The sequence below is a fragment of the Drosophila mojavensis genome, unplaced genomic scaffold (genome assembly GCF_018153725.1).
Source record: "Drosophila mojavensis isolate 15081-1352.22 unplaced genomic scaffold, ASM1815372v1 contig_36, whole genome shotgun sequence".
In the NCBI taxonomy this organism is placed as follows: domain Eukaryota; kingdom Metazoa; phylum Arthropoda; class Insecta; order Diptera; family Drosophilidae; genus Drosophila; species Drosophila mojavensis.
Window position 1 is genome coordinate 9,751,753 of NW_025318858.1, and position 14,852 is coordinate 9,766,604.

Here is a 14,852-nt window from a genome sequence, read left to right on the forward strand (position 1 = left end):
AGCAATTGATATAAAATGATAATTGAAAAAATACTTTCAAGCGCACTCGAGATTTCAGCCCCCGTCGAATGCTATCAATAATGGGGAAAGAAAAAATTCCATTAATTATATGTACATGCCAGCTCTTTAATTATTTATAGACATTATTTATTAAAACACAAATCAAAATTAAAATCACTTTAAAGCAAAATTATGCATACACAAAATAGAATATATACTAAAAGGAAAGTTAAATGAAAAATATATAAATTAATAAAATTAAAAAACAAAAGAAAATATATAAAAAATTATATTAAATAAATTCTACTTTCTATTCTATTTTACATAGCAAAAAATTTTATTAGTATATTTTTTATATTATTTATATCTTTTTTAAATATTAATAATATTGTTGCATCAACTTTATAGAATATATGAAAGAAATAACTGCATGTGCTAAAATATATAACATGAAGTGAAAAAGAAAGGAACTGGCTAATTGATTATATGATTGACTGCATGATAGAATGCCTGATTGATCTGTGAATAGATCAAAAAGTTTTGCTAAAAAATATCAATGAACAAATATATTCTTGAATTAATAAGAAATTAATTACCAAAATATATCTTTAAAAAAATATTGGTAACAAATAAATTTCCAGAAAAATACCGTTGGAAAAAAATATATTATATATATATATATATATATATATATGATTGAAATGTATTAAAATCACACTTGCTGAAGTATTTTTTTACTTATTCATTTTTAATTAAAATTCAATAAAACCATCAACTCAAAAGATAAAATCAAAATATTATTGAATAAAAGGCGCATAAACAATGCTGAAAATAATTTTTTATAGCAATTCGTGTGCTCATGCTGCTCTCTCTCTCTCTCTGTCATTCTCTCTCCAGAAAGAGAAGCGCTGCTCAGCACAGCATATACACGCTCTGTTATGAATATGCGGCACAAAGCGTAACAGGCAATAGGTAGAAGAAGCAGCAGCAGGCAACGGAATGCCGTTGTATGCGGTGCTATGGAATCCCTCATGACAAAATCAATAGAGGATACCGAAAACAGCTGAGCCGCCAGGCCGACAATGTAAACAGACGAAAGAGAGTATGAGTGTGTGAGTGTGTAAGAGAGTTTAACTATAAATAGGGCAAGAGTTGCACATTCACACACACACTCTCTCTCTCTCTCTCCCTCGTTCTCTCTCTCTCTTTTGGTCTGGGAAAATTCGTGACAGTATTTAGTAAAATTTTTGCGTTTTTCCACTTTAGTCAAACGCAGCTCTTCAACGTTGGCGGTAGCCGAAAATCAAGCGGATCAACCTCGGCACACCACAACACTTACACTCCAACACAGACACACATACACACACATATATATCTATCATATAAATAAATATATATATACATACACATATAAACACATACACATAGCAACGCGCGCGACAGTGTGTGTGCCATATGTGTAATCAAAACGTAGCCCCGCCGCAACTAAGAGCAAAAGTTTATATATAGAAAATTTCAACGCGCACAGCTGAGGGAAAACTAAATTCGTTGTGCAGCTGAAAATAAATTTTGAACGAAAAACAAGCAACAGCAACAACAACCAACAACTGCACAAATTATTCAAATTCAATTCAAATAAAAACGTGAATTTTTCGTAACTAGATTTGCAAATATTACGCATACGCCGCATGTGCTAGAAAAGTATTTAACGAAAAAAATAAGCAAAGAAAGAAAGTAACGTGTGGCGCCAGCGTCGGCGTCGCTGCTGACGTCGCGACTCCACCCAAAATTGTATACCAAATTTGGTAGCAAATGCAGTGAGTTAGTAGCGCTAACTGACTTGACTGAGTGAGTGTGAGTGTGTGTGTATTTCGGTTGTGCACAACCACAGCCAAGGAGGAACACAACAAATACAAGATTGAAACATGCTAGCAAAATGTTTGGTACATGCGAAAAGTTGATGACACATTTTGCTGTCATTTTGACCGCATTTCTAGCCGCTCAGCCTCTGTTATTGCTGCTCATTTGCGGTCCCCCAGTGTCGCGGCATGCCGGCCCCGCCTCCTCCACATTTATGGTGCACGCCTCTGCCGCGGATGAAGCGTAAGTTGCAAAAGCCACCAACAATTTGTTTATCAAATTTTGATAGATATTCTTCGAGTTTTTGTTGCCGAGTTTTATCAAATGGATTTTATTTGTCGGCGGCTCGCCAAACATAAGTCCATTAAAGGGCGTGTTACCCATCAACATCATCATCATCATCATAAGCAACATCGTCTCTCTCAGCCTCGCCCTCGTCGCTCGTTAATTTTTCGTACATTTTATGCTGATTTTTTTCGTTTTTGTTGTTTTTGTTTTTGTTTTTGGCAGCCACCTCACGTTTCTTATTGGGAATGCGCTGCGTGTCAAGCGTGCGGCATGTGGGCTTTAGGAATTCTTTTTAGGGTATGCAGCGCACATCCTTATGTTAATGACAATTTATTGCTCTTATCGCAAATATTGAGACACTCGCATTTTAATGCATATGATTTTCTGCCTGACATAATTTCGAGTTTGAGGATGAAGCAGATTTTATAGGCGCTCTCCCTCTTCCCTAAGCCACAAAAAAAAATGGAGCTTTGGCGTCGTTTCTAGATGGAACGCATAATTATATTAGCGCCTAACAAAGACATAAGAGAAACACTTCAAAAATAAAAACAATTTGTTCCCTTCCAGTGGGAAATTACATGAAAATGCCTGTCTGAGTACTTGAGCTAATAAATAAAGCTAAATTAAAGCTTAACTAAGAATTGAGGCATCGCTGTTGCTATAGATATATATGCATACCTTTATATATTTAAGAGGATTTTTGTCTTGCACTTGGCAGATTTAGTTAGACTTTGAAGGGCATGAGCAGCTTACATGATATAAAGCAAAAATATTTCTCTTCCTTTGGTATTTCCTGCCACATCTTTTAACATGAAATTTCCTATAAGATCATCCAATTTTGATATAAAAACTTTGCAGTCTAAACTGATATTTAATTATTGAATTAAATAGCTTTTAAAATAGGTTATTATTATCTAAATAACAGAATAATGTAAAATATAATGTCAACAAAAAAAAATACTTATTAATTTCAATAGTAAAATTATGAGAGCAATTTATGCTTCAAATGACTTCTAGAATCTTAGTAGATGTTTAGATATTTCCCATATTTTAATCATAAAGTAATCAAAAGTCTTAAAAAATCGTGTATCTTATAATACCGTGGTCATTCTCAGCTTTCTTATCTAAACATACTCATCCACCATCCACTATACAAAGGCTCTTAATTAAATTGCCATTTAATTAAATCATTATAGATAATTTAAAAAATTTCATGAAATTTCACTTTAATATTTAAATTAAATTAAATTTAAATTAAATTAAATTATCACAATACGTATACTAACACCCTATACACTTACTAAGTATTCTAAATCAAATCGTTATTAGCTTAATGCAAATCCTGGAGTTGACGTAATTTAATACTAATTCAACTTAATATGCATATCATAAATTCTTAAGAATTTTTATTTTTGCTTAAATTTTGTTTTTAATTAAATCTTTGTTGTCAAAGTAGCTTGAATAGTAGATAGATAATAAATAATATATGCAAATATTTATTCTATTGGCATTTACATTAACGTAAAAACTGTTTACATTAAAGCACATCAAAAAGTTTAGTTAAATGATATTTTAATATACCAAATGACATTTTAATATGGGAATCCAACAACCTGGCTATTAATATGCAGTATTTTTGAGGCAGATCACATTGCAAAATATGTTAATTTTATATAGCCAATTGACATGTTAATATAGTAACTGATTTTAGCCTCGTGCTAATCCCCTTAATACATATACCTCTTGCTATTTTATTATTTCCCACTTTGATATCGCTTGTAGCGCCTTAATAGGTCGCCTAGAACCTATTGTAATATTTTTGTACCCCCGTTATTTTTTCTGCCTTTTAGCCCATTGCGTGCTTTAGGCACTTTTGTTTTTTGTTTCCAATTTTCATTTTAGCGCTCGCATGGTTGTGTGTGTGTGTGCGTGTTCTTGTATGTTTGAGTGTGCGTCAGCGAATTTGCCCACAATTTCGGCAGCTGCCGTCGACCTTTTAGCTACTTATTGCCCCAGCTCTCATTTTATTTGGCTTTTTATCTTACGCACTTTTCATAAGTCACATAAAAGAATTATTTGTCTGACATGCTGACTCTGGGGAGGAGTCAGAGCAGCGGGCAGGTACTACAAACATCTTTATACGCATTATGCATATTTTATTAGGGCATTTCGTCTAACTTACTGCCTTCAGAAAAGAGTCGGCGTTCTATTAATTTGATGCCATCAAAAGGTGAACAAGGGTTTGGCTGTTGTTGTGGCCGAGGCAAAGGCAAAGGCCAACTGCGAAGGCGTGTCACTTGGTCTAAATGGACAAGCAAATACAATTAGTAGTGGGCAAATGTAATTAAATCAAATAGTCAATAGAATTAACATTGTTTAAATATTACAGTTTGACATGCACTGACCACGTAGGTGCCTTAGCTAATTCGACATATTCCAAAAAATTCAGAAAAAAATAAAGTATACGTTCTAATTACTTAGCAATTTATGCATTTAGCCAGATTAATAATAATAAAAAAAAAAATATTGGGGCTCGCCAAATGCTCTATGATATCATCGTGTCGAATACAAAGCGAAAAGGAATACAAGTATATAAATGATTCGTTTATATTTTTGCATATACATATTTTTCGAAAAAAAAAAAAAAAAAATATTTAATTTAATCAGCTCAAGTTGGGTGTCATAATTTAGAGCTTGATAGGTCTATTTAATATTCAAAAATAACCGGAAATTTGGTTTTCAAAAAGATAGAATTAATATACAGTAGAATCCGGTTTAGACGGTTAAAATAGATTTATATGTGGGGCCATATCAGTCCCAAGCAGCATTTAGTCGCGCCTCCTGAATGAATACTATATGTTAATTAATATTTTTTATACATTTTCAATCATATTATAATTTCAATCATATATAATCAAAATAATCGGCTCATTCGGTATTGTATGAACAACATTTGAATTTGGCACACATTTAAATTAACAAATTTTTTATTTTAAGTAGACGGATACAAAATAGCATCTTAAATTTCAATTTCATTCTCATATTTTATATCTTAAATTATAGAAATCCTATTTTTAGATCTAACTAGGTATACAGGTATTATTATTATAATCGTCCCCAATATCTTGTTACTTATAATTTTGTTTCACACAGTATGAACAGTTTTTAGGTACCGTTCCCTTCCCATCGCAAGCCTAGACTTATTTCGCTCAACTACCAACAAATGAGATCAATCACAAGACTTAATCATTTTTCTTTATTCATTTCTCTTATCGATACAGAAAATGTAGTAAATCTGGAAATCTCGCCAATCTAATCTGATTTCAGGGATGCATTCATCAACTCAAAGGCCTACACAAATGCTTTGTCCCATAATTTTCATTGAATCTCACAAGTTTTTATAATTATTCTTTAAAAATTCATTCGCTTTCTTAAATCTATAATTAGTTTCAGCTTTGCATTTTGTAAACTTCTATATTTAACTACTTGCTTGTAAAACATATTTACTCTTCTCATCATTCATATAAACAATTTGCTGTTTAGCCCTATTTTCAATTGAACCAAACAAAAAGAAGCCACATCAATCTATTTCTCGACTTCTCTCTCAATCAATCCCTGCCCAAACAGATTTCAAGTTCAAACAAAATTTATTGCCGGCAACAAATGCACAAAATGTGGCTTTAATGTGGCTAAGTGGCAAAGTACTATATAATTTATGTGTTCGTGGAATATCAAATGCAATATTTTATGCGCTGCTTCTTTTTTTCGCACTGAAGCATTGCGCACACATTAATAGACAATGACCATAAAAAAATCAATGTAAATTTGCAAAGAAAAACCCCAAAAAAAAAAAAAAAAAAAAGTCATAAAAATGAAACAAACAAAATATATACATATATTATATATGTAAAACACAAAGCGAAACACAAAGCCGAAAAATTGGCTAGCCCAACTAGTGAGCATTACGCCCACAACGCCCACGAGCTAGACAAGAGTCGTCCGATTCAGAGCAGATAAGGACTGAGTTTATTCAGCATGAACAAAAAAGAAAAAAAATTTAATGTGGGAGCTCAGCTGGCCACAAAGGAATGTTGCAAATTTAATTGAACAACTCCAAAAAGAAACACACAACAACTGGAACAACAATAGCAACAATATAGCTACAACAATAAGCAAACTACAACAATTAAACTTGAGCTCCGAGCGCTCGGCGGTACTTGAACTATGTCAAAAGCAAAGCGGCAAAGGCGCCAATGGGTGGGTGGCACCCACAACAGCATAGAAAGAGAAAGACCAAAGACAGACAGTGAGCCGAGCAGGATAGAATCGAAAGCTCTCAAGTTTCAGTAGAGATAGAGACGAAGAGGTTTTGGCTTGGGCTATGTGCATGTGAATGATTGAATCAAATGATTTTAACACTCAGACAGTTGCTTTGCCTTTACAGAAATACACCAATAAGTAGTGCAGAGCGCCCTTCTATGTGATTCTCAGAAGTAATACTTAAGTAACTCAAGTAGCACAGTAGATTTTTGCTAATCGGAGCGGCGAATTGATGCTGTAATGTTGTTGTCTTATTAAATACGTTTTCTCTTATTGTCTATTTTGATTTAGGTTTGTCTTCCATATTTATTTTCATTTTCATGAAGGCCAAAAAAAAGTATTGCTTCAATTAAAGTTGTAAAAGTCGTTTGGTTATGTTTCTCTTATTCCTACTCCTCTTATTTAATTATCCATCTCTTGTTCGATCCCTCTGTGACTGACTATATTTCTCATTCTAATTATCTCGTGTTCTTATTTACTTATATTTCCCTTGCTCACATTTTTCATACCGGTTACTAGATCATCCTGTGATCTCTCTCTCTTTCTATGTCTCTTTACATTTCTCTTCCTTAAATTTTTCATTTCAACTTGCCTCTGAATAATATGTCGTAGTTATTTCCTTCTACTCTGCCAAGTCATTTTCTATTTTACTCACACGTTTAAAAGTATGGCCTTCCTATGTGATTCTCATCAAACAAACTGTTTTCTTTATATTTAAAGTTATTTTATTAATGGCCCTATTGTTTGATATTGTAAAACTATTTGAAATTTAAGATGTATACATATTGAACAAATAAATTTGTTTTATGATCTTTGTATAAAATGTGCTTTAATATATGGCATTTCCAAAAATATTGTTTTTTGAATGAATCATTTTCACAAAATAAATGTTGCAATTGTTAATATTTAAAAATACTTGAATCCCCTATATATATTATATAGTGATTATGGTAGTCTTAATTGCTGCGTTCAACTAATATAATTGCTTTTATAGCGCTCACATTTATTTAAGAGCATTTTCTATTTAAGAGCTTTTCAGAATTAAGAGCTTTTAGCGAAAGTATGCGCGCGCATTGGCTGGGCACTTGTTGATTTGACACACACGCACACACCCTCTTTCTCTCTCTCTCTCTCTCTCACACTAAACACACACATACTTAAGCAAATGCTAAGCACAGCTGTTTCTGTTCGCTGCCTACGTCGCGGCGTTGACTGCGCTGCTGCTTAGGCTTGGCTACTTTCCTTAACACACAGACACACTCACACACACAAAGACACGCAGCCGTATGAACACCTTTTTAGCCGTGCTGGTTACCAACACACTCTCGTGTCTGACATGTGAGCTAATTAAATTAGTGGCCTTGTTGTACTTGTACGTCGACAGGTGGTTGACATTTCTTTTCGGGCCATTTGTCTGTCGATTGCCTGTTGGCGTTGCCAGACTGTTACAATTTCAATGAAAGCGGGTGTAAGCCAGGGAAATTAAATGTAATTTTTTTTTTAAATAAAAAATAGAAGAATAGATATAATATAAATTAAAAAATGAGCTCCGAATTATACAAAATCAAATAAAAAAGAAATTAACACAATAATTTTTATTGTAGAATTTTCCTGTAATATAGTTGAGGCCTAGTGGGAAAAGTTTATAAAATAATATTTTCAACTGCCAGAAAGAGCTCAATCAAGAAGTCACTTTACTTTCCAACCCATCCGTCATATATAAAGCCCCCACATATGGATAGGGCAGTTTTCGTACTTCAGCTCATTTATGTTAAATCTTATCAATACACAAAGAAATTTCATTTAGTTTTCTAATACGTTCGACTTTCTTTTGTGTTTTGCAGCGTTGGCAAATGGGCGACCCAGTTTGGAGACGAGCTATTCCTGCTGGCCCAGAAGATAACCAAGTCGCAGCAGATCAAAGAGAAATACAAGGAATACAATGCTCGAGTCGAGCTCAAAAATGGCTCCGAACTAATTAAGTCAATAACAGCAAATGTGGGCAAAATGTTAGCGCGCAAAATGGATGCCGTGCGCTGCATACAGGAGAAGGCCGAGAGTGTCAATGAGAATTTCGAATTCAACCTGACCTATGCGGAGACTAACTTCACCTACTACTCGAGCAAGTATTCGCCATTCAATGGCAATAGCTCCGAGGAGCTGGAGGCCAATGTTAAGGAGTATGAGTATATGTATCGCGAGATGATGCTCAATCCGGATACACATTTCTACAATATTTCCGTGGACACTGAGCACAGTTCGGTGCACGTGCCCTCAAATGTTTGGGATCGTGCGCCGAATGTGCTGAAGACAATTCAGTGGTCGGAATATCTAGATGAGGTATTCCGCCAGAACTATCAGTCCGATCCGGCCCTGTCGTGGCAATACTTTGGCTCCGATACGGGCATATTGCGTCATTATCCCGCCGCACAGTGGTACGACTCGCGCGCGAATAAACTGGACGCGGATACGTATGATTGCCGCAAACGGTCATGGTATATAGAGACGGCCACCTGTTCCAAGGATATTGTCATTTTGCTGGATCATTCGGGCTCAATGACGGGACATCGACATCATGTGGCCAAGTTCACAATACGCAGCATATTGGATACGTTCTCCAATAACGATTTCTTTACGATTTTCCGGTATTCGAACGACGTGCAGGGCATAATACCCTGCTTCAAGGACGCTCTGGTACAGGCGACACCCGAAAATATCGATGTCTTCAACTCGGCCATAGCCGAACTGGACGATCCCGAGGGTTATGCGAATCTAACGCTGGCCTACGAGCACGCCTTTCAAATACTACGCAACTATTATATCAAGCGAAGGTGCAACGAGACCTCCACCTGCAACCAGGCCATAATGCTGGTCACCGATGGCGTGGCGGGCAATACGACCGATATTTTCGAGAAGTACAACTGGGGCAATGGAGAGAACGGCACTTCACGCATGAATGTGCGCATCTTTACCTATCTACTGGGCAAGGAGGTGACCAAGGTGCGTGAGATTCAATGGATGGCCTGCCTGAATCGTGGCTACTATTCGCACGTGCAAACACTGGATGAAGTCCACGAGGAAGTGCTCAAGTATGTCGATGTCATAGCTACGCCACTCGTACTGCAGAATGAACAGCATCCGCCCACCTGGACGCATGCATTTACAGATAAAACGGTAAATATTATTCAGTGAAACTTATGAGAACCCAACTTGAGAGAGAATTCCCTCATTGCAGTATGATCCTTTGAATTCGAATGAGCGACGACCGCGTCTTATGATAGCCGTTGGTGTGCCCGCCTTCGATCGCTCCTATCGCCACGAAAATAGCACCAAAAGACGGGCACGTCTCCTGGGCGTAGCCGGCACAGATGTGCCCGTCGAGGATATAGACAAATTGACATTGCCTTACAAGGTAGGTGTCACTGGAAATTAGATGCTGAATCTTATTGAAATATCTATTCATTACCTCCAGCTGGGCGTTAATGGCTACTCATTTGTGGTGTCCAACAATGGCTACGTACTGCTGCATCCGGATCTGCGGCCTCTTGGTGTAAGCTGTCCCATGCCATTCCAAATTTTCATTTATTAAATATCTTCCATTTCCAGTCCAACAACAAAATGAATCCCAACTATAATAGCATTGACTTTACCGAAGTGGAGCATTTGTTTGAGGATCAGAATCCCCGTGAGCCGGGTGAATCCATTCTAAACATACGCAGCTCTATGGTCCATAATGAGGCCAAGGAATTTAAAAATATTCCGGTCAAGTTCCATTATGACAAAATGCGTCGTGTCTCGGAGGAGAAACAGGATTATTTCTTCGCTCCATTACCCAATACACCCTTTACTTTGGGCATTGTTATGCCAAGCGAGTATGGCAAGACTTGGATCAAGGTCGGCGATGAGGTGGACAAGAACAAGCACATGAAGGTCAACATATCGGATTTCTTCATTGGCGAAAACTGGAAAGTACATCCAGATTGGTAAGCGGGGAAAATTCAAAGTCCTACACTTTGGTAGACCTAAAAATATAACTAATTTTTCCAGGGTCTATTGCAAGTATCACTATCTGGAGGGTCACGAATTCAAGACACCTGAAGCGGAGCTGCGCGAGTTTTTGGAAAAGATGATGAAACCTGATTGGAAATGGCCCGAACAATATGCCGAGGACGAATCTGATTGGGATGACAAGGATGACTGTGAGTACTTTAAGGAGTCAATCTGGAATCCGTTTTAATCCCTCTACAATTTCAGTAAACTGTGGTCGCAAAACGCTCGGCGACGATGCCTACTACTGCAACAAGGAGCTAGTCCATTTGCTCATTTTCGATGCCAAGGTGACTAACTTCAGTTACGGTGTGTGGAAATTCGAGAACGAGCAGGAGCGTCAGCTCATTGAACGCTTTGGTGCCACACTGAGGTTTGTGGCCACCATGAGCGGCCTGACACGCTGGCAGTTCATCTTTGGCGAGGTGGAAGTGGATACGGATCGGGAATTTGGCGACTATCATACAACAGCCATCGATGAGACCTGGTACAAGAGCGCCATACTGCAGCATCATCAGGAGAATACCGAAAGCTTTGTTTACTCGGTCAAGCACTACAACGATCCGCTCGAAGACAGCGATCTAAAGGTGACCGCCTCGCACGCCATCTTTCCTCGAGATGGCGGCAAAGAGGCGCCCGCCTGTGTCGTCGGTTTCCAGTTCTCACATGCGCGCATGTGGGAACGCTTCTTCAACATAACAGCCGTGGATAATGTGAGCCCAGCAGAGCCTAAAAACCATCAAATTGATCTTTAATATTATATGTTTCCACGTACAGTGCAACAATTGCCTGCCCATCTGCACGGATGATGACGTCGATTGTGTTGTCATCGATAACAATGCGTACATCGTCGTCGGCCAGAACATAAATACGACTGGAAAATTCTTTGGCGAATTCCATGGCGATGTCATGGCCGCCATGGTTCAGAAGGGCATCTTCAAAAGCATCGAGGTCTATGACTACCAGGAGCTATGTAAAGTAGAGCCCACAACAGTCAGCGATGGACACAGTTTGCTGCATGTGAGTTTTAAGGGGTTAGAAGTCAAGATGATGAGACCTTGTTGAGAACCAGCTTGACTAGCTGTTGCACTAGGTTCTGGCTGTCGGAGCAGACTGACGGACTAGGCTGGGTGTTGGACTAGTTTGGCTGTGTCGAACTGCGTTGGCTTTTGGTTGGATGTCGGACTAGACTGACATTCGGATTCGGTTGGCGGTCGGAATAGCCTGACATTCTGATTCGGGTGGCTCTCGGAGTGCGTTAGCTCTCAGTTGGATGTCGGACTAGGTTAGGTTTGGATTAGGCCTAGGCTGAAGTTCGGATTCGGTTGGCTGTCGGGACTACATTGGCTGTGGGATTACATTGGAGTACGTTGGCTGTCGGACTGACTGACATTCCGATTCGGCTGGCTCTCGGATTAGGTTGCCTGTCGGACTGCGTTGGCTGTTAGATTGCGTGCGGATGTCGGACTCGAATGGCTCTCAGTTGGATGTCGGACTAGGTTGGGTTTGGATTAGGCCTAGGCTGAAGTTCGGATTCGGTTGGTTGTCGGAGTTGGTTGGCTGTTGGACTATGTTGGCTATCGGACTAGGTTGCCTGTTGGACTACGTTGGATATCGCACCCGAATGGCCCTCGGAGTGCGTTAGCTCTCAGTTGGGTGTCGGATTCGATTGGCTGTCGGACTAGATTGACTTTCGGAGTTGGTTGGCTGTTGAACTAGGTTTGCAGGACTAGGTTTAATACCCTACTACGTTGATTGCCTGACTACGTTGGCTGTCGGATTTAGTTGAATTTGCTAACTAAATTTGCTAAGTTAATTATTAGACTATGCTGGCATAGAAACTAGGCAAGCTGAGAAGCCATTGCAATATTCAAAATTCATGTACAAACTCTATTTTTATATTTCTCATGACAGCCGCTGCAACTGCTGGGCCTAGTTTGGAAGTGGCTCATAGCGCAGCTCTTCTTGACCTACCAAAGGGTTCAGTGGTGGGTAGACGGAGCGCCCTGTAAGTTAACACAATTAAAATCAAGCAAAATTGCAATTAACATATAATTCCCATTGTCAATTAGTTTTGGAGTACTTGGACAATATTGAGGATGAGTATGTGGCCGTGGGCGACATTAAATCGGCATCGGCGGCTAAGCCCAAGGACGATGGCGATGATGGTGAGGCAATATTTCAAGAGCCCGAACCGGAACCGATCTACAAGCCGTGTGACATGCGCTCTACTTTGTACGCGCTGCAACCCTCTGCATTGGTGGGCATCAATGATTTTATAAATGTGTCATCAACGCGTCCGTTTCTGATCAAGAAAATACCCAACTCGAATCTGGTGATGGTGGTGGTCAATGTGCTGATGCCATCGCGCAGTGTACGCCTAACCACCGAGCCGCAGCGCATAACTGAGTATGAGGAGGAATTTCCCTGCTACAAACTAAATATGAGTTTCTACGATAGGCGACGCATCGAGGAATGTTTCACAGAGCACGAGGATGTGAGTGGAAGATAAAACTCTTCAGATATCGTATATCTTACGAATGTTTGTTTTTTCAGGAGGAACTTTTCACCTACTGCGGCAATGCCTCGCGGCTGGGTCTGACGCTTCAGCTGCTGCCGCTGACCATAATTTTGATGTTTTACTTGACGCGCTGCTTTATGCGCGTCTAGTTTATACACTCTATACATTATATATATATACACTAATGCGATCTGTTTGTTTTTAGATTGTAAACTATTGTGTAGTACAATTCTAGTCAAAGTTTAACAACCTAGAAGAAAAAAAAAAAAAAAAAAAGGAAACCCAAAGCACAATCTTAAACAAGTTTAGCAACAGCAAAAACAAAACAAAAAAAAAACAAAAACCCAATTTCAACTTTTAGACTTATAAAATACGCCAAATGTTAAGGAAAACGAGAGTACGAAAAGGAGGGAAAAGGATATATGTTTCTAGCAGCTTCTAAATAATATTTCTTAATTTCAATTCTTTAGCTATTACGAAAAAAGCAAACTTTGGAATGAAATTTATGTTTTATACTAGCTAAAAAGTCCACGTTTCATTAACTATTTTGGATAGTTTAAACAAATGGTAAATACCTAATGCCAAATATTAACTAAAACTATGAAAGAGAAAAGTGTGAATGTAAACAAAAATAATTCAAATGACAATTATTTTTGTAATTTTATAAAATTAGTTGATTTTTTATAAAAACGCGATGAAATGTAAACTTAAATGAAACACGAACAGACACACAAAATACACTATTTCGTCCCTTGGCCCAACCGAAAAATATATATATATTTAATTTATATATATATATATATATATATATATATATATATATATATATATATATGGAGAGCAATCTTTTGCAAAATTCATTAGCTTTTTCGTAAACAATCAAACAGATTTTTTAATGAGAAATATTATATGATAATATATTGTATACTAGTATATATGATGCGTGGTGTATTCAATGTTTATATAGATATTTTGTTAACGGCTATTCAAAGTTTATATATGTTTTTTGTATATGTATTGCAATAATGTACTAAGTATTTGTTACGATTTTATTGTATTTGGTTTTTTCTTTTTGAAATAATGATAAAATATGCACTAAAATCTAATGTTAGCTTCGGTCTAGTCGAAGATCTAAATACCCTTGCAGTTGGAACTATGTTGGGAGGTAGAAAGAAAGATTCCAGGCAATCCAGACAATTGGTATCATACTAAGAAATATGTATATAGAATTATATACATAGATCTACAAATATATCGAATTATAAACAGAGTGATCCGATGAAGAAGTATATCTTAACCCATCTTTTACAAGTATCCTAATTACAGACCATCGTAGTTATATAGATAAGATTTTTAAAGAAAGGAAACTTAGTTTAAAATACATGTATTACATAGAACCCGTCTCGATATAGAGCCCAAGTCTAACTGCAGCGGTATTTCTATTAAATAGGACCACCTGAAAAGTATGCAATACTTATTTCAAGAACCTCAGTTAACTTTGCACACTAACTATACCGATTTTTGTTAGCTAAGCAAAATTCAACATTTACACGAGCAACAACTACAAACAAAAATACCAAACAAAAAAACACAACAAAAATACCAACCTAATTGCCTTTGTATCGTATTTCGAAACATTTGATGAATTTATGCATAGGAAAGTAAAAATTTTGATGGTAGAGAGACAGAGAGAGCAGCGTACGAAAGTATGGAAAAGTGTGTGCGCGTGGGTGAAAAATGTTTTTTAAATTCTGTTTCTTATCGAATTTGAGACAACATTATTGAAATCAAAATGAAGATGGAAAATTTTTAAAAC

General features: G+C 37.3%; 1 protein-coding gene across 3 annotated transcripts; it reads left to right on the top strand.

Annotated features, from left to right (window-relative positions):
- The first annotated feature begins 896 nt into the window (after nt 1–896).
- On the top strand, nt 897–14,617 carry LOC6576428 (voltage-dependent calcium channel subunit alpha-2/delta-3). Of its 3 annotated transcripts, XM_002002382.4 has the most exons (11): nt 899–2,103; nt 8,313–9,642; nt 9,704–9,880; nt 9,941–10,018; nt 10,075–10,451; nt 10,516–10,667; nt 10,723–11,228; nt 11,293–11,535; nt 12,430–12,523; nt 12,588–13,012; nt 13,072–14,617. In XM_002002382.4, exons 1-11 carry the CDS (start codon nt 1,937–1,939, stop codon nt 13,183–13,185), a joined length of 3,663 nt encoding a protein of 1,220 aa, XP_002002418.1. In that variant the 5' UTR covers nt 899–1,936; the 3' UTR covers nt 13,186–14,617. The 3 variants fall into 3 exon arrangements, with proteins under 3 accessions (XP_043864543.1, XP_015020660.1, XP_002002418.1); XM_044008608.1 differs by lacking the exons at nt 12,430–12,523; nt 12,588–13,012; nt 13,072–14,617 and adding an exon at nt 11,597–12,418 and having other exon boundaries at nt 897–2,103; XM_015165174.3 differs by lacking the exons at nt 12,430–12,523; nt 12,588–13,012; nt 13,072–14,617 and adding an exon at nt 11,609–12,418 and having other exon boundaries at nt 897–2,103.
- The last annotated feature ends 235 nt before the right edge of the window (nt 14,618–14,852 follow it).